Genomic DNA, 18925 nt, shown 5'->3' on the forward strand with positions numbered 1-18925 from the left:
TCCTACCAACAATTCTTACAGGTCCTCCAGAGTTCCACATTCCTTCCAATTACAGGCTGTCCTCTGCATGAAATGCTCTTCCTTCTTCTTCTAGCCTGGCTAACTTCATACCATCTTTCAGATCTCAGCTGAAACACGACTTCCTCAGAGGAACCTACCCTAAGAGCTTGTCAGGAGCCACTTCTTCTGAGTAGCATTTACCAGTTTGTAACACTATATTTTTCAGATAATTTGTCTAATATGCAATTTCCCAACAAGACTATAAACCCCATGAGGACAGGGACCGTATCTGTTTGTTAACTATTGTAGTCACAGAATTTAGTGGCAGCCACATAGCAGGTCCTAAATAAATTAATTAGTTTGAATTAATATATTTATGCTCTTAACACTTATTAGATTATATCAGGACAAGGAGAAGATATAGGAGATATGGAAAATATAGGAGCCATAATGTTTAGTGAATTCATTTGGAGCAAATGGAAACTGTGATAATGTGCTGAAAAATGTCCCCCCAAAATATAGTTATGGCTTCCCAGGTGGTTCAGGAGTAAAGAATCCGTCTGCCAATGCAAGAGACACAGAAGACCCTGGTTTAATCCCTGGGTCGGAAAGATTCCCTGGAGAAGGACATGGCAACCCGCTCTACTATTCTTCCCTGGAAAATCCCATGGACAGAGGAGTCTGGTGGTCTACAGTCCATGGGGTCACAAAGAGTCAGACACATCTGAGCACACAAAAGATATCTATATCCTAATTCCTGAAACCTGTGAATGTCACTTCATATAGCAATCAATAAATAAGGAAAAAAGGGAGCAGGTCTTTAGAGAGGATTAAGTTAGGAATCTTGCGGTGGGGAGATTATTATCCTGGATTATCCAGGCCAGCCCTACATGCAATCACAAGTTTCAAAAAGAGAAAGGCTGAGGGAGATTTAACACACAGAAGAAACAGGGGATATGGTAACAGAACAGAAAGGTATTTGAAGACGCTGGTCTTGAATACTGGAGTGATGCAGCCACAAGTCAAAAAAAGTTGGCCACCAACAGAAAGTAAAAGAGGCAAGGAACAGATCGTCTCGTACAGCCTGAGGAGGCAATGTGGCTCTGCCAACACCTTGATTTCAGCCCAGTCACTCCGGTTTCAGACTTTCAGCCTCCAGAACTGTGAGAGGATCAATTTCCATTATTTTAAACCAACAACTTTGTGTTAATTTGTTATAGCAGGTATAGGAACCTAATACAGAGTCCATCACATTATTCTGCTACAACACCGTGGTTATACTGGAGGAAGTTCTCCTCTCTCCCTGTGCTCTCCATCTGAATTGCGCCATAGACTATTCAGCCACGGATAAAACATGGCACCTCCACTCTCAGCACCATCTCTACTCCATGTCCCCAAAGTCAAGAATTAGCGACAAGGAAAGAGAAAACGAAACAATGGACCACCAAGGATAAAAATGCTACAAAGCTCAGGACTTATGTCCAACCCAAAGTAAACAATGTCTTAATATTGCCTCCAAAATGTTTTCAGATCCACAGTGATTCTTCTGTTTTCACTTATACAATACACTAAATTATCTATAATAGTTAAACAACTACCTTCAAATACCTAAAGGATCATATTCCATGACATTTAAAGGCCTTGTACTTTCAAATCTATCTTTCAGCCTACCTGGGGTCATGGTTTTTGCCCCATATATTAAAGGTATGGATTTGGCAAAGTGATAGCATATATGCCCTGGTTCAAGACAATCTATAATTTTATAAGACAAGATGCTGAGAAATATACATTTTCAATGACTTATTTTAGCTCATTAGAAGTCAAACATTACTTATAAGGTGATGTGTACTGCGAAGAAATACATTTTAACATACTTGTAATATTCCCACTTATATGCAGAGTACATCAGGCCAAATGCCAGGCTGGATGAAGCCCAAGCTGGAAACAAGACTGTGAGGAAAAATATCAATAACCTCAGATACACAGATACCACCCTTATGGCAGAAAGTGAAGAAGAACTAAAGAGCCTCTTGATGAAAGTGAAAGAGAAGAGTGAAAAAGTTGGCTTAAAACTCAACATTCAGAAAACTAAGATCATCCAGTCCCATCACTTCATGGCAAATAGATGGGGAAACAGTGGAAACGGTGACAGACTTTATTTTTTTGGGCTAGAAAATCACTGCAGATGGTGATTGCAGTCATGAAATTAAAAGATGCTTGCTCCTTGGAAGAAAAGCGATGATCAACCTAGACAGCATATTAAAAAGCAGAAACATTACTTTGCCAGCAAAGGTCTGTCTAGTCAAAACTGTGGTTTTTTCAGTAGTCATGTATGGATGTGAGAGTTGGACTATAATGAAAGCTAAGTGCTAAAGAATTCATGCTTTTGAACTGTGGTGTTGGAGAAGACTCTTGAGACTCCCTTGGACTGCAAAGAGATACAACCAGTCCATCTTAAAGGAAATCAGTCCTGAATATTCTTGGAAGGACTGATGCTGAAGCAGAAACTCCAATACTTTGGCCACCTGATGCAAAGAACCGACTCATTGGAAAAGACCCTGATGTGGGAAAGATTGAAGGCGGAAGGAGAAGGGGATGACAGAGGATGAGATGGTTGGATGGCGTCACCGATGCAATGGACATGAGTTTGAGTAGGCTCTGGGAGTGGGTGCTGGACAGGGAGGCCTGGCATACTGCAGTCCATGGGTTGCAAAGAGTCAGACACGACTGAGCAACTGAACGGAACTGACTATTCCCACTCGGAGGACAGGGGTAATAGCTTGCTTGCTAGAGCAGCCATCTTACTATTATTTCATTCAGTGCCTCCAGATGAGAAAAGGATATTAAGTCATTGGAAATTAATCCTGCTAAAGGAAATCGGAAATTTTCAAAGCTGTTGTCAATATGGCTCTGTAGTTTAAGATGAACATACGTGAGGTGAATTTCACAGCAGTTAAAATCTGCTTGAAGAAATGACTATCATAAGAGCTGTGTAAGACAGCATAAAGAGAACTCTAGATGAAGAGGGGGAGAGAGACAATGTGGTTGAGGGAATTCAGTGAGGTAACTCAATGCTGCCCAATTTTGACAGAGGCAAGGCAGGAAGGTGAGGATATTTTAATGTAAGAAAATTTCCCAAGCAAAGGTGCTTCTCAGACAGTGCGGACATAACTGGGAATCAGTTAAAACTATTAAAAATATTTCACTTATCATAATATTTAGAGAGTAGGAAAGAATTTTGGAGATCACTTAGCTCAGCTGCCCCATTTTACAGATGAGAAACTGAAGCGAACACGGGCTAGGTCACTCTCCCAGGGACAAGTAGCTGTCGGGTGGCCAAGCTGGGATGCAGACTCAGGTCAGATGGGTGTGCAGACTGGGTCAGATGGGGATACAGACTCAGGTCAGATGGGTGTGCAGACTGGGTCAGATGGGTGTGCAGACTCAGGTCAGATGGGTGTGCAGACTGGGTCAGATGGGTGTGCAGACTCAGGTCAGATGGGTGTGCAGACTGGGTCAGATGGGGATGCAGACTCAGGTCCAGCACTCTGGGTGCTCTGCCTCTCACTTACTTCAGACGTTAGAGATGTGTCTACTAGCTTAAATAATGACAAATTGCCTACTGTTTCTTAGAGGCACATTAAGTGTTGAGTACTGTCAGCCTATTCTATTGATATAATGAGCTATTTCAAGCTGATTGCTTTTTACCAGTTCTCTTTAATAGGAACTTCAAACAGACATAGCACCCCATCATCTTCCTGCTCCTCCTTTACCCTTGGTGGTAGATAGCTAGTTGATCAAATGATCTGTTTCCGTTGAGACTATACTGGTTTCACAGCCGAGTCATCACCGGCCACAGTGAAGACTGCAGCCTGCCATGTGGCTGCACCTTTGCTGAGTGAGGGCAAGTGCATGCTGGCCCGTGGGCAAGGGGCCTCAGGAACACGCACCAGATGAGGTATGTGCCCAGCCATCACACTCAGGGGCTCTAACCTCTCTGCTGCTGTGCCCCCAGCCCAGAGGTGCTGGCCTGCCCAGTGAGGGCTGGCTTCCTGACTTGTGATAGACACAACTTAGGATGTGAGTGACCTGAAGCCATGAACCCTGTAGATGTCCCTTTTCTGAGTTCTTCTGCTCATGCTTCCTCAGTGGTGACTCATGGCCATCTGATGACGGCAGTGCACCTCTCCTTCACCATATATGCTTTCAGTCTCACTCCAGACTCCAAGACGAGGACACCTGTGACTTTGTATAATGGAGTTTTTATAAGAATAATTTGCAAATATATTTTGTCTATCTCTAGGCCATCATTTATCAAGCCCAGTGGGAATCTGATCCATACACCAACCACCAGTTTTAGGCAAATTAAAAATAAGATTCCTCACAATGAAGGATAAACTAAAACATGATACTAAAAAAATCATTATTTGGGACTTCCCTAGTGGTCCAATGGTTAAGAGTTTACCTGCCAAAGCAGGGGACATGGGTTCAGTCCCTGGTCCAGGAAGATTCCACATGCCTCTGAGCAGCAAAGCCCCTGCACCACAACTACTGAGCCCACACCCGAGAGACCACAGGCTGTGACTACAGAAACCTGTGCGCTCTGGGGCCTGTGCTCCATAGCAAGAGAAGCCACCACAACGAGGAGCCAGCACAATACAGTGAAGAGTAGCCCCCACTTGTCGCAACTAGAGGAAGCCCACACACGGCCCCCAGAGCCAAAGAATTGATGCTTTTGAACTGTGGTGTTGGGAAGACTCTTGAGAGTCCCTTGGACTGCAAGGAGATCCAACCAGTCCATCCTAAAGGAAATCAGTCCTGAATATTCATTGGAAGGACTGATACTGAAGCTGAAACTCCAATACTTTGGCCACCTGATGTGAAGAACTGACTCATTTGAAAAGACCCTGATGCTAGAAAAGATTGAAGGCAGGAGGAGAAAGGGATGACAGAGGATGAGATGGTTGGATGGCATCACCAACTCAATGGACATGAGTCTGAGTAAACTCCAGGAGTTGGTGATGGACAGGGAGGCCTGGCGTGCTGCAGTCCATGGGGTCACAAAGAGTAGGATGCGACTGAACTGAACTGAACACACAGCCCCCAGAGCAGCCAAAAATAAACAAACAAAAAGTTTAAAAATCTTTATTTAAAATATGTTCATATCAGTGAAAGGGATGATGTAGTTTATAGTCTTAGTTAATGTATGTCTGACATTATATCTATAATGATAAGTTATTTTGTTATTACATATAAAATGACAAATAGTTTGAGCTGTCTTCTATGTAGTTTCTTTTCTTATGTTTTGTTTCTACTAAATTAAAATGCTCACATGGAGAGATTGTCTGAAAGGGCCACAAGTGTTTGGAGGCTCTGTCATACATATTTGGATGTTCACATTCAATGTAGTCCTAGAAATTCTGGGAAGATTTCTCACCAAGGACTTCTTTCAGTGCTAGTAAACATAAACTGACAGGCACATTATATTCAAGAGGTAGAAGACTGGACTGAATATTCCATCAGGATTAAAGCAACAGATGCCTCATCTACCTTTCAGTTGCATTTGGCAAGCATGCTGCAGCATTTGTGTGTGGTTTTGGCTCAGCTGGTAAAGAATCCACCTGCAATGTGGTAGACATGGGTTTGATCCCTGGTTTGGGAAGATCCCCTGGAGAAGGGAAAGGCTACCCACTCCAGTATTCTGGCCTGGAGAATTCCGCGGACTACAGTCCATGGGGTCACAAAGAGTCAGACATGACTGAGTGACTTTCACTTTCACATTTTCATACTACAGCCTCAGTTCTTTCACTAATGACTGAAGATCCGTTCATTCAGCAAATATCTACTGAGCTACTGCAGACATAGCTAGGCATAGGGATACAGTGAGAGACAAGACTGGATCTCTGTCCTCACAGACTCATAAGATAACAGGATTGCTCATAAGCATTAAATATCTTCATGTTCAGGTCCAAAATAGCATTTCACTTGAAAAAGCAACCTAAATAATAGAAATGGCTTTTACAGACACTAAACAGCATCACAAAGATAAGTTTTTAACTCATTCCACATTCTAAAATCTTTTGTGAGGCACCTTCACCTCCACTAAGCTATTTGCTGCTCATTTTCTTCATATTGCGATAAATTGACACACTTTTCACTACTCCTTTCAACTACAGTCAGGATTAAGAGTCACCGTGCAGATCACCCACTGTTCTCTGAGAATGAAATAATGTTGTTATTCACATTCTACTACAATTTCTTTTATTCATGTAGCAATGTCCCTTCTCCTTACTTACCTGTCACTATTGATTCCAACATACCTTTTCATTCTCTTTCATGGCTCACAATATAATCACTGACCAAAACAAACAAAACATTCTTCCCTATGACAAAGGTTTTCACTGAACAGAAACTCATCAAGCAATTCTCTTCCATATGAGTACCGCACATGGATAAAGAGTTGATTCATAATCTGCACATCACTGGTTTTCCTCAAATGTAAAGTAAAAGATCTGGTAGCATGTACTATTGTATAACAGTAACTGCTTTTCCATACTTGTATCATGAATATTATGTAATACCCATTAGATAAAAGCATTTTGCCAAGTACCCTATTCTGCTTTCTCCGAGAATCACACTTGTCATTAACTTTGGAGTCAATCTTAATGAGATTTTCAACATAGTGCAATTTGTGCCTGGCTTTCTCTATGTGGAGTATAGGACTAGTGTTATCCTAGTAATTTTGACTTCTCTGATTTCATTATAAAATTCATAAATTTCATTTTGAAAATCATGATTTTGGATATGTTTTGGAAAAATTTAATAGATTTACCTCTGTTTTGTTAAAAATGACAGAAAAGCTTCAATGACATCATGGCACCATTCGAGAAAAGGGCACTGTGAAATGGTGTTGAATGGACTACCAGTTCAATAAAATGTAATTTCAGATATTCACCATTATTTTTTCCTCCTTTTCTGGCTGCTTATATTAAATCATGCTATTCAAGTAGTCATTTGTCACATCAGCTTACAAATGCATATTCTATCTCTGTACTGGTATCCTGTTCAATATTTACTGTTAACATCATTATGAGCACTAGTATTTACCTGACTCATTCCATTCTACTTTTGTTCTTTACCACTGAGCCTTTTTAAAAATTGGTATATAATGAATGTAAAAAATGAAAATTTATGTGAACAAAAATGGCAGATGATGTAAAAATATGTCAACTGAGATGAACTTCAGTTAGCTGACCAAGAAATAGCCAAAACAAGGTGATTGATAGTCTTTTCTAACATACACAATCTTTAAGAGTATAGAGATTATTAAGAACAAGAATACTGCAAAAATGATAATTTTATTTCTAATTTATGAAACATGTGTGAACAAAATGACCTTACTGATCTATTCTCTGAAACTGTCAAAGCACCCATAGACCACTTGTCAGAATGGGCTGGGATAGGAGAGAATCCATCTGGGCCACACAGTAATTGCTCTCAGCTTTCCAGCTTGATTTAGGTTTGTTTAACACTCAGTCAAATACCTGTCATGGATTTCAGACTCATTGTCAACTCAAACTTAATCTCATAAAGAAGTATTTATCTTCTCCTCTCATTCCTTACCCTATGTCCAACTTCTAGCCAGCCCTCCCATTACAGTTGGTCTACGCAAATTTCTCCTCAACATCACAAGTCAGGAAGCTTGGGATAATCTCTGTTCAGTTTCTAATATTAAAGTAGGGTCAAATTCTACTGCTATTCTTATAAAGACAGTAGTTCTCAATCTCCTTAGAATCACTCGGAGAACTTTAACAAAATTAAAATGAACCATTGCCTACACGCCACACCAGATCAATTTAATCAGAATCTCTGGATGGGGTTCAAATACTTATGTTTTTAAAAAGCCTCCCCAGTGATGCTAGCAGGTAATCCAGATGAGAATCACTTCCATAAGCCATCTCCCACAGTAGACCTTCAATTATTATGCCCACTGATCCTACCCACCTGTTGAGATCACTCTCTCTTATCAGGGCTACTGTGACAAGTTCCCTGCTGAATTCCCTGGATCCAATTCTGGATAACCCTATTGTTATCACGGTTCTTAAAATAGCCTTCAACATCTTTCCCTCTGGCTATGTCCTTCAGGACAATGGTCTCAACTTGACTAAACTCTGGAATCCACTGAGGCCTTTAAAACACCAACAGCCAGGCTGCACCCCACATTAAATAAATCATCACCTCTGGGAATGGGAACCAGGAATGTTAAAAATCAGCTAAGACAGAGCATCAGTACTCTAGGACTGCAGTATCTTTCGGTGACCACCACATCTAGGTTAATCTAGGTACCATGATTGAGCTTGGTTCTGGGCTTCCTGACAGCCATTCTCAACAAGGAATTTTTTTCTACTCAAGAGCTCACGCTCCACTGGCAGAGACAAACTTGAAAAACTAATCTTTAAATCACAGTGACATTAAGTGCTGTAACAGAAATATTAAGTCCTCTACAGGACACAAAGGAGGGAGCAGTGAGTAAACAGTCTACGATACTAGGGAAGGCTCCTCAGAGGAAATCATACTTTAATGGTATCTTAAGGGTCATCAGGCTCAAAGAGTATGCGGCAACAGATGTTTTCTCAGAAACATACATTTACCCGTTCACATATTTTAATTAAAATTTTTATTATTGACACACACTGATACATAATTTTTCTCTTAGGTGATTTTGATCAGTTAGTACAGTTTCAATCTGTTTTTTTCATTAATATTCTTAATTGTCACAACCATAGGTACATTTTTATCTTGTATTTTTCTGTGAGTTTACTTTGCTTTTTTTAATAGAAATTTTTTTCTATTTTTTAAAAGAAAATAATTTTTAAGCAATTTTAGGTTCAGAGCAACACTGAGCAGAAAGTAGATTTCCCATATATGCCCTGCTCCCACACATAGCCTTCCCCACTATCAGCATCCCCGACACCACAGGGATACATTTGTTCCAACTGATGAACCTAGCTAAGTTCCTTACATCCTTACCTCCCAGAGTCCATAGTTTACATCAAAGTTCACTCACTATACTTTGTCCAAACTCACAGAATGCTCAGTAAAGTTGTACATCCTATGAGTTTAGACATAGTGATATGTATCCACCAGTATAGTATCATACAGAGTAGTGATAGTTTCACTTCCCTAAAATCCTCTATGCTCTGCCTAGGATGGGTATCAGCTTCCTCTGTAGGCTGGTGGAAAACTGGCTGCCACAATGCTAGACATCACATCCAGACGTGATAAGATCAGGGAAAGAAGAGAGGTGACTTTTCCTGTGTGTCTATTTCTTTCAGTGAAGAAACCTTTCTCAGAAGCCCTTGGAAATCCTCAGATTTCCTCGACCAGAATCTTGTCACACATTGTCTTGCTTAGCCAGATTCTTGGGAAGGGGAAAAGGGACACCAAGTTTGATTTAGATGAGCCAGGACTGACTCATAGAAATGTGGACAGGATTCATCTTCTCTGAGACACATAGGGAGATGTAAACAACCAAACAAAATCAAAGATTTTCTAGCAAGGAAAAAAGTGGGATAAGGTTTTAGGCAGGCAACCAATAGGTTGGTTCAGGTTTGCATCATATTAGAAACAGGCTGTAGAGTGTAGTGGTCAAGGACATACACTCTGGAGTCACAGGCAGTGAGCTCATATTCCACTGAACCAATTGCTATCTAGTTCTCTGGGCTTCAGTTTTCTTCTTTCTGAGAAAAAGGAATAATTAGAGTTCCTAACTCAGAGGATTGCTGGGAGGATTAAATCTATAGTGCTTACAATACTCTAGCACACATTAAGGCTTAATACCTGTTACTGGCCATCTCCACAGCCTCTGTAATAGGCTATAATAGCTAACAAGCAGGGACATGCCCAATTAGGCATTCAATAAGTTCATTTTGTTTTTCGCATATTAATAGCTTAATTAAAAGGGCCATTTCTTCTTATTGGGCTTCCCTGGTGGCTTAGACGGTAAAGAATCTGCCTGCAGTGCAGGAGATCCTGGCTGGGGAAGATCCCCTGGAGAAGGAAATGGCTACCCACTCCAGTATTCTTGCCTGGAGAATTCCATGGACAGAGGAGTTTGGCAGGCTACAGTCCATGGGGGTCACAAACAGTCGGACAAGACTGAGCAACTTTCACTTTCTTCTCATTACTAGTATAAAGTTGTTACCGACTAAAAGTAATTACAGTTGGAAATACTTCAATAATCCATTGCTCCCTGGAAAATATATTAAGAGAAATATAATAATAATTATTATTATTTATAATGAATATTTATTGAGCCTTTGCTTACTGTGTGCTGGAGACTGCTGTAAATGTCTTACATGCATTATCTCATTTAAACTTAAAACTAATTTATGGAGTCAGGCTTATCAGTAAAACATTATTAAAGCTAACCTCAAGCTAAATATAGCTTTATCTTTAAAGTATAAGTGTTTTCACAGCATAATGTCAAATGAAAATTTGAGAGGCCTAATTTCTAGTTCTAATATATGTTTTTTCCCTTTCCTATGATCTCTACCCCTAGTTTAACATTGCTAAAATCAGGATTCATCTTACACTCTGTGCTTATGCTTACCACAATAACGTGTATGTGTCCCACTATTATTTACTTGGTGACATATTGATAAAAGGGAGGAAGCACAGCAGTTCCAGCCATCAGGGAGACAGGCTCCAGGTTTTACTCATTAACCCTCATTAACCATTAGATGCTCTCTTCCACAAAGGGCCTTAAAAGGGGAACTCAGTGACTAATTACAGTATTACATTCCCCCTGGAGCCAGTAGCCAAATAATTTCCACTTTAAGTGGTAGAAATTATGTGAAGCAGTTAGGGCTTGAACATTAAAGACTAAGTCGTATGTCCCCAATCCTGCAGGTGGTTCATGGTCAAGATTTACCACTTTGCTTCAGTTCAGGAACCAAGTAAAGCAGTGAAAATTCAAGGACACAATTTAAATTCTGTATCTATCATTAATTTGCTGGGTGCTACGGCAGTTACAGAAATGCCCTGGGCTCTCATTCTTCATCTGTTAAAGGATATCAACTGTCCCTACAGAACGTCTAAGGATATTAAGAGTAACTAATGAGATTGTTTTGGTTCCAACATAACTCAAATTTTCTCCCACTCATATCTGTTTCCTCTTTTACCACACACGAAGGCCCCAATGTCCCACTCCGTGAATGATTCAACCTATTAAGGAAATCAGCTGCTCGCCTGCAGCTAATAACATAGTTCTGCTTCATTACTTCTTGAATGAATTTCATTTTCTTCAATCTTCTATAAGACTCGATTCAATTTCAAAAAGGTAGGTATTAACAAGAAATCGACAGCACAAAGAATCAAAGAGAGGCGTCACCTGGTTGATGGCAATGGCCTCTGACGGTGGCTTTTGTGGGAAACAGAAGTAATCAACATGGAGCTCTTCTACCATCCAACCTGTACCCACTCCACACATGCCTTCTCTTCTGTGACAGTGAGGGAACCTTTTTTGTGCCCATCAAAGATTCACTACTCTTTTTTTTTTCTCAAGTTTACATACAATATAAACGCTTTATTAACAGATCATCCTGGTGGGCCACGGCGTCAACCCAGACATCCAGCACCCAGTCACAAGTTCACCGCAGCCTCCGAGCCTCTGGCTCTGACTCCAATGGGGTGAGCACGTCGCTCTCGCGCACGGGGCCTTTCACGTTTCGGATGATGGAGCGGCTCCTGTCGTCCATGAATTCTACGCGCACCTGTGTGCACTGTCCCTGCGAACCGGTCCTGCCCAACACCTTGGTGACCCTGGCAAGTTTGATGGGCTGTACACGGCTCGTGGCCATGATGGCGGCGCGGCGGCGGTCGGGGGAAGAGCTCACTACTCTTATTATAGAGCCCCCTTCCTTCTCACCACAATGACGCATATAGTTGCTGCCAACATCACCTGTCTTCTCATTCTCTCCTTCCTCATCAATTTCTTCCTCTTTACTCAGACTTCATCAGTCTACCAACATGCTCTGATAAAGTCTGTCCTTAAAACATCCCCTCTTGACTTCACATCCTTAACCATAAACTTCCCTATTCCTCTGCTCTCTTTACAGGACTCCTTCAAAGAGCCTCCTCACTAGATATCTCAACTTACTTTCTAACTCCCTCCCAATTCTCTCCCTAACTCTTGCCAATTAGACTTTCCTTCTCACAGTGTTATCACCATTGTTCTCTTTAAGGTTACTAGTGACCTCCACTGGACCAAATCCCATAGTCAATTCTCAGGGCATGTATATTTCATGTCCAGTGGCTGACACACTTGGTTATCATGTCTCAGTTCTCATCCCTCTTATCTTCCCTTTCTATCTCCTTCCACAATGTGCTTTTCAGTCCCATGACTTTAAATACCACCTGAATCCTGAAGAACCCCTCCAAATTCGTATCTCCAGCTATGAGCTTCCCTTTGAATTCCAGCTATATTTCCACTTACACATTTCAAATTCAATAAATTTAAAATCAATCCTGATTTTCCCTAACAACCTTATTCTTTCCCTGATATTTCCATCTCAATAAAAATAACACCACTGTTTTTTTTTTTCAGACCCTAAAACTTGAAGTTGTCCCTGATTCCTTTTTCTCTTACATCTTACATACAATTCACTCTAAAATTTCACTAACTTGATCTTCAAAATATCCCAAATTTGAACACTTCTCACCTCACCTACTGTTACCATCCTAGTCCAAACTACCATTATTTCTCACAGATTTCTCTATTAGCTTTCTAATTTGGATACCTGCTTCTGCTCTTACCTTTCCCTATCTCCCAAACACAAATAACAAGTATCTACCCAGAATCACATTTTCAAGGTACAAATCAAATCGTGTTACTTACTACATAAAACCTAAAGATGGTCCCCCCATATCACTCAGAACAAAAGACCGAGAAGGCCCTACAAAACTGTGTCCTCTGTAACTTCTCCAAAGCACCATCACTCTTTCCCTTCTTCATTCAACACCAGCTGCCTGGCTGTCTTTCAACATGCTAAGCATATTCTTACCTCAGGGACTCTGTCTCATCTGTCCTTCTGCCTTGCTTCGCTCAGGTCTGTGCTCAAATATCACATTATCAGAAAGTTTGATCTGAATCTGCCATCAGTTCAGTTCAGTCGCTCAGTCGTGTCCAACTCTTTGCAACCCCATGGACTGCAGCATGCCAGGCCTCCCTGTCCATCACCAACTCCTGGAGTTTACCCAAACTCACGTTGGATGAAATGCCACCCAACCATCTCATCCTCTGTCATCCCCATTCTCCTCCCACCTTCAATCTTTCCCAGCATCAGGGTCTTTTCAAATGATTTAGTTTTTCGCATCAGGTGGACAAAGTACTGAAGTTTCAGCTTCAACATCAGTCCTTCCAATAAACACTCAGGACTGATCTCCTTTAGGATGGACTGGCTGGATCTCCTTGCAGTCCAACGGACTCTCAAGAGTCTTCTCCAACACCACAGTTCAAAAGCATCAGTTCTTGGGTGCTTGGCTTTCCTTATAGTCCAACTCTCACATCCATACATGACTACTGGGAAAACCATAGCCTTGACTAGACAGACCTTTACTGACAAACTAATGTCTCTGCTTTTTAATATGCTGTCTAGGTTGATCATAACTTTCCTTCCAAGGAATAAGTGTCTTTTAATTTCATGGCTGCAGTCACCATCTGCAGTGATTTTGGAGCCTAAAAAATAAAGTCTGCTACTGTTTCCACTGTTTCCCTATCTATTTGCCATGAAGTGATGGGACTGGATGATCTTAGTTTTCTGAATGATGAGATTTAAGCCAACTTTTTCACTCTCCTCTTTCACTTTCACCAAGAGGCTCTTTAGTTCTTCTTTGCTTTCTGCCATAGGGTGGTGTCATCTGCATATCTGAGGTTATTGATATTTCTCCCAGCAATCTTGATTCCAGCTTGTGCTTCATTCAGCCCAGCGTTTCTCATGATGTACTCTGCATATCAGTTAAATAAGCAGGGTGACAATATACAGCCTTGATGTACTCCTTTCCCTATTTGGAACCAGTCTGCTGTTCCATGTCCAGTTCCAACTGTTGCTTCCTGACCTGCATACAGGTTTCTCAAGAGGCAGGTCAGGTGGTCTGGTATTTCCATCTCTTTCAGAATTTTCCACAGTTTATTGTGATCCACACAGTCAAAGGCTTTGGCATAGTCAATAAAGCAGAAATAGATGTTTTTCTGGAACTCTCTTGCTTTTTTGATGATTCAGTGAATGTTGGCAATTTGATCTCTGGTTCCTCTGCCTTTTCTAAAACCAGCTTGAACATCTGGAAGTTCATGGTTCATGTATTGCTGAAGCCTGGCTTGGAGAATTTTGAGCATTACTTTGCTAGTGTGTGAGATGAGTGCAATTGTGCAGTAGTTTGAGCATTCTTTGGCATTGTCTTTCTTTGGCATTGGAATGAAAACCGACCTCTTCCAGTCCTGTGGCCACTGCTGAGTTTTCCAAATTTGCTGACATATTGAGTGCAGCATTTTCACAGCATCATCTTTTAGGATTCAAAATAGCTCAACTAGAATTCCATCACGTCCAGTAGCTTTGTTTGTAGTGATGCTTCCTAAGGCCACTGGACTTCACATTCCAGGATGACTGGCTCTAGGTGAGTGATCACACCATTGTGATTATCTGGGTCATGAAGATCTTTTTTGTATAGTTCTTCTGTGTATTTTTGCCATCTCTTCTTAGCATCTTCTGCTTCTGTTAGGTCCCTACCATTTCTGTCCTTTATTGAGCCCATCTTTGCATGAAATGTTCCCCTGCTCTCTCTGATTTTCTTGAAGAGATCTCTAGTCTTTCTCATCCTATTCTTTTTCTTTATTTCTTTGCACTGATCACCGAGGAAGACTTTCTTATCTCTCCTTGCTATTCTTTGGAACTCTGCATTCAAATGGGTACATCTTTCCTTTTCTCCTTTGCTTTTCACTTCTCTTCTTTTCACAGCTATTTGTAAGGCCTCCTCAGACAGCCACTTTGCTTTTTTGCACTTCTTTTTCTTGGGGATGGTCTTGATCCCTATCTCCTATACAATGTCATGAACCTCTGCCCATAGTTCATCAGGCACTCTGTCTATCAGCTCTAGTCCCTTAAATCTATCTTTTACTCTCACTGTATAATCGTAAGGGATTTGATTTAGGTGATACCTGAATGGTCTAGTGGTTTCCCCTACTTTCTTCAATTTAAGTCTGAATTTGGCAATAAGTAGTTCATGATCTGAGCCACAGTCAGCTCCCATCTTGTTTTTGCTGACTGTATAGAGCTTCTCCATCCTTGGCTGCAAAGAATATAATCAGTCTGATTTCGGCGTTGACCATCTGGTGATGTCCATGTGTAGAGTCTTCTCTTGTGTTGTTGGAAGAGGGTGTTTGCTATGAGCAGTGTGTTCTCTTGGCAAAACTCTATTAGCCTTTGCCCTGCTTCATTCTGTACTCCAAGGCCAAATTTGCCTGTTACTCCAGGTGTTTCTTGACTTCCTACTTTTGCATTCCAGTCCCCAGTAATGAAAAGGACATCTTTTTCGGGTGTTAGTTCTAAAAGGTCTTGTAGTTCTTCATAGAACAGTTCAACTTCAGCTTCTTCAGCATTACTGGTCAGGGCATAGACCTGGATTACCATGATTTTGAATGGTTTGCCTTGGAAACCAGAACAGAACAGAGATCATTCTTTCATTTTTGAGATTGCATCCAAGCACTGAATTTAAGTGCTGAATTTGCCATAAAAAATAGCAAATTTCCTCACTCTCAGTCTCTTCACCATGCTTTATCCTACAGAGCACTTTCAATACCTGACCACACAGTACATCTTTATTTGTTTGTTTGTCTTCCGCAACAGAACTGCAGCTCTGTGATGGGATGGACTTTGTCTCTTCCGAGTCCCTGGAACAGTACTTGCTATATAGTAAGTGTTCAATAAATAGTTGTTAATTGACAGACTGAGTGAATGATTAAATTCTTGGGCTTTTTATTTCCCCTGAAAGGGACATCTTTTCATTGCTATATTGACTGGCTCAGGTAACGTACACCCTGGCCTAAAAGGCTGCACAATGAACTCCACTCCCATAGGTAGCCCCTTCAGGGCCTGCTCTGGCTCCAGAGACAGCCCTCAGAGTAGGTCCATCTGCCTCCTGAGACCCTGAGCTCTTCCAGGGCACAGCCTGTGGATTTATCTTTCATCCCTCGTGCTAAGGGTTTCTGGCACAAATTGTCTATTGAGTGTTTTCAGATTTAAATAATATGCTAGGTATGACTGAGCAACGCCATGGAGGAAAATAAATAACCCAGATATAGTGAGATGAAACAATAACTGTACCTAGGTCTATTGAAAAATTATCTTCATAGCATAAATCTTTTCCATAGCATAGGGCTCAACAATCAGACAGCAGTAATTGAAAGATAGTAACACTGAGACATATATAAAAAGACAGGAAGGTATATTGGAGGGAAACAAAAAGCCAAGTGCAAATAGTATAGTTCAGGTTATAAGAGAAAAAACTATGAGACAATATAATCACCTCCTTTCTGAAGAGTAATACAGTGTTCAAGAACCATAATTACTGCAGTAATACTTGACAAGACAAAAAGAGAGTCCTGGTCAAATTGAATGGATTTTGTCTTTAATTTCCATAAAAAGCTTTGTTTCAAAGGCTCATGGGCATTCTCTGCCTGGTGCCCAACCTATCCAGTAGGCTGAGAGAGCAAGAATGATGATGATCCAAACTAGACATTCATTCACTGCTTGAGTTTCTTCTAAATGCCAGACTGTGCTAGGCTCTGAGGACACAAATGTGAATAAGACACAGGAGACCATGAGCTCCTCGAACACTGTGGCTGAGAGAAGGAGGCATGGACACACACCATCACAACAGAGTACAAAAAGTGTAATAAGAAAAACACGGGGGTACATAATGAGAAAGAAGAAAGCCAGAATGAACTCACTCCAGGGGATCAAAGACGGATCCCTGAGGATGAAAGTCCTGAAATGGGTTTTCTGGGATAAGTAGAAGCTCACCAGGTGGCAAGGGAGGGAAGTGGGGAAACAGGGAGGGCAAGTTAGGCTAAGGAACAAGATGCAAAAGGGTGCAGAGGCACAAAACCCTTGGAGTGTGAAGGAATCTGGACAGGAGAGATCATTGTTTCTGTTGAGTGCTGTGTTGAGACATGGGCAGAGGCAGGCGGCAAAGGGCCTCGTGTAAGATGCTAAGGGGATAAGCAGCCAATTCTAGTTGCTTTTCAGGCAGGCTGGATGATTCTTACAGTGGCATAGAGAACTTGAGACGAGACAGGCCAGAGGCATGAGCATCCAAGAGGAGGCTTCCTCCAAAGCTCCAGTGAGATGTCAGGGGCTCTCATCAGGAAGCACCTGCAGAAGAGAGAGGAGAGGGCCCATTCCGAAGATACTTCGGAGGAAAAACAGGCAGCGCTTGGTGACTGATAGATGCAGCGAACAGGAGGTCAGTAAGAGTTCAGGCTGACTTGAAGGTTTGTGTCTTAAGTCACTGAATGGATGTCCCACTAACCAGGAGAGAAGAGGGAGGGGAAGCGGGGAGGGAGGAGGTTAAAGCTGTTAAAGAGATGGCTGTTCGTGCTTGTTCACTTGGCCGGGGGTGGCGGTGGGGCCTCCACTACACTCAGGTTGTTCTCCGGGGCTTCCAGAGCTGGCCTGAGGAGGAAATAAATATGTATGAGTGCCCTGGCCTCTGGCTTCTCGGAAGAGACATGATGTCACAGGGTCGGGGACACTGCTTCCCTGGCACGTGCCCCCACACTTGTTGTGCCATACAAAGGCCACATTAAATAAAGCTGAGGTGACACAGTCAACCCCATCTGCTGATAGAAACCGAAAAACCACCAGACTTGGCATTACACAGCTTTCAAACAATGCAGTAAGTTTATTGGCACATGAATAAGGCTTTGGAGGGTAAGCATGGAATTTTTGAAGACTTCAACATTTTCTTCTATGTTTGTTTCTTCTTAAGTATTATTACTTCCATGTAAGATAAACATTCCAGTTATTGTATGAAAATATTTTGAATTTTATTTAGTTTTCATAAATAAAAATGTATTAATAGGTTTTTATTTTCTAAACTATCACTATGATAATCAATGTCAATCAACTTTTATTAGTATCATTATAATGCAGACTATAAGAGAAAATGAAGACTACCATAAAGTCCTAGAAGGAAAATTCTTGGTTCATGAAGGGTAAACAAATGTTAATTAAAAGAATAAAGGTCCAGGGGAGTTATGTGTTCGAGTAGGATGAAATAAGCCCACTTCACCCTCTCCCTCCCAATGAATGCAAATCTTAAACACTGACAGAATGTATAGAGCAACTACCAGAAGACTCTGAAAAATAAATTGTAGCAGGAGATTTGCACATGAAGACCAGAATTTAAAATACTATTGAACCAGTGGTGAAATTCCTGTTTTTTTCTGCAGCATTCCTCAGATGAAACTCAAAGCAACCTGAAAACCACCAAGGCAAGGGCAGATAGAGCTCCAGGACAAATCCTCTAATTGAAAGGAGGAACAGGATATAGAGGAAGAACACCTAAAGCTAAAAGAGAGGCAAGAAGGGGAGAGACAGGGAAAGAAATCCCCTCCTTCCTCTTCTTTTCTTTCTTCTTTGCTCACATTCTACCCCGAGGCAATCCCGAGTGACTGGTGACGGGAAGCAGAGACTTTGGGGTGGAAAGCACCTACGGCTGAGGGTGGGAACCTCCCTTTACTTCTGGAGCACTGTGGTTCTGAGAGGGTAAGAGAAAACACCCACTGCTTTTTTTTTTTCTATGTCAATACTCTTGCTGCTTGGCCCTGGACAGGGGCAGAGTTGTGGGCAGCGTGTCAAAGCGGGGC

At 41.4% G+C, this 18925-nt stretch overlaps 2 protein-coding genes across 7 annotated transcripts in view; both read right to left on the reverse strand.

Annotated features, from left to right (window-relative positions):
- AOPEP (aminopeptidase O (putative)) overlaps positions 1-18925 on the reverse strand; it is a 393408-nt gene that overhangs the window by 227566 nt on the left and 146917 nt on the right. The window lies entirely within an intron of this gene.
- LOC133071212 (small ribosomal subunit protein eS28-like) lies at positions 6832-17662 on the reverse strand. Its single transcript, XM_061163697.1, has one exon. It carries the CDS (start codon positions 11940-11942, stop codon positions 11652-11654), a length of 291 nt encoding a protein of 96 aa, XP_061019680.1. The 5' UTR covers positions 11943-17662; the 3' UTR covers positions 6832-11651.

Source organism: Dama dama, chromosome 16, assembly GCF_033118175.1.
Source record: "Dama dama isolate Ldn47 chromosome 16, ASM3311817v1, whole genome shotgun sequence".
NCBI lineage: Eukaryota > Metazoa > Chordata > Mammalia > Artiodactyla > Cervidae > Dama > Dama dama.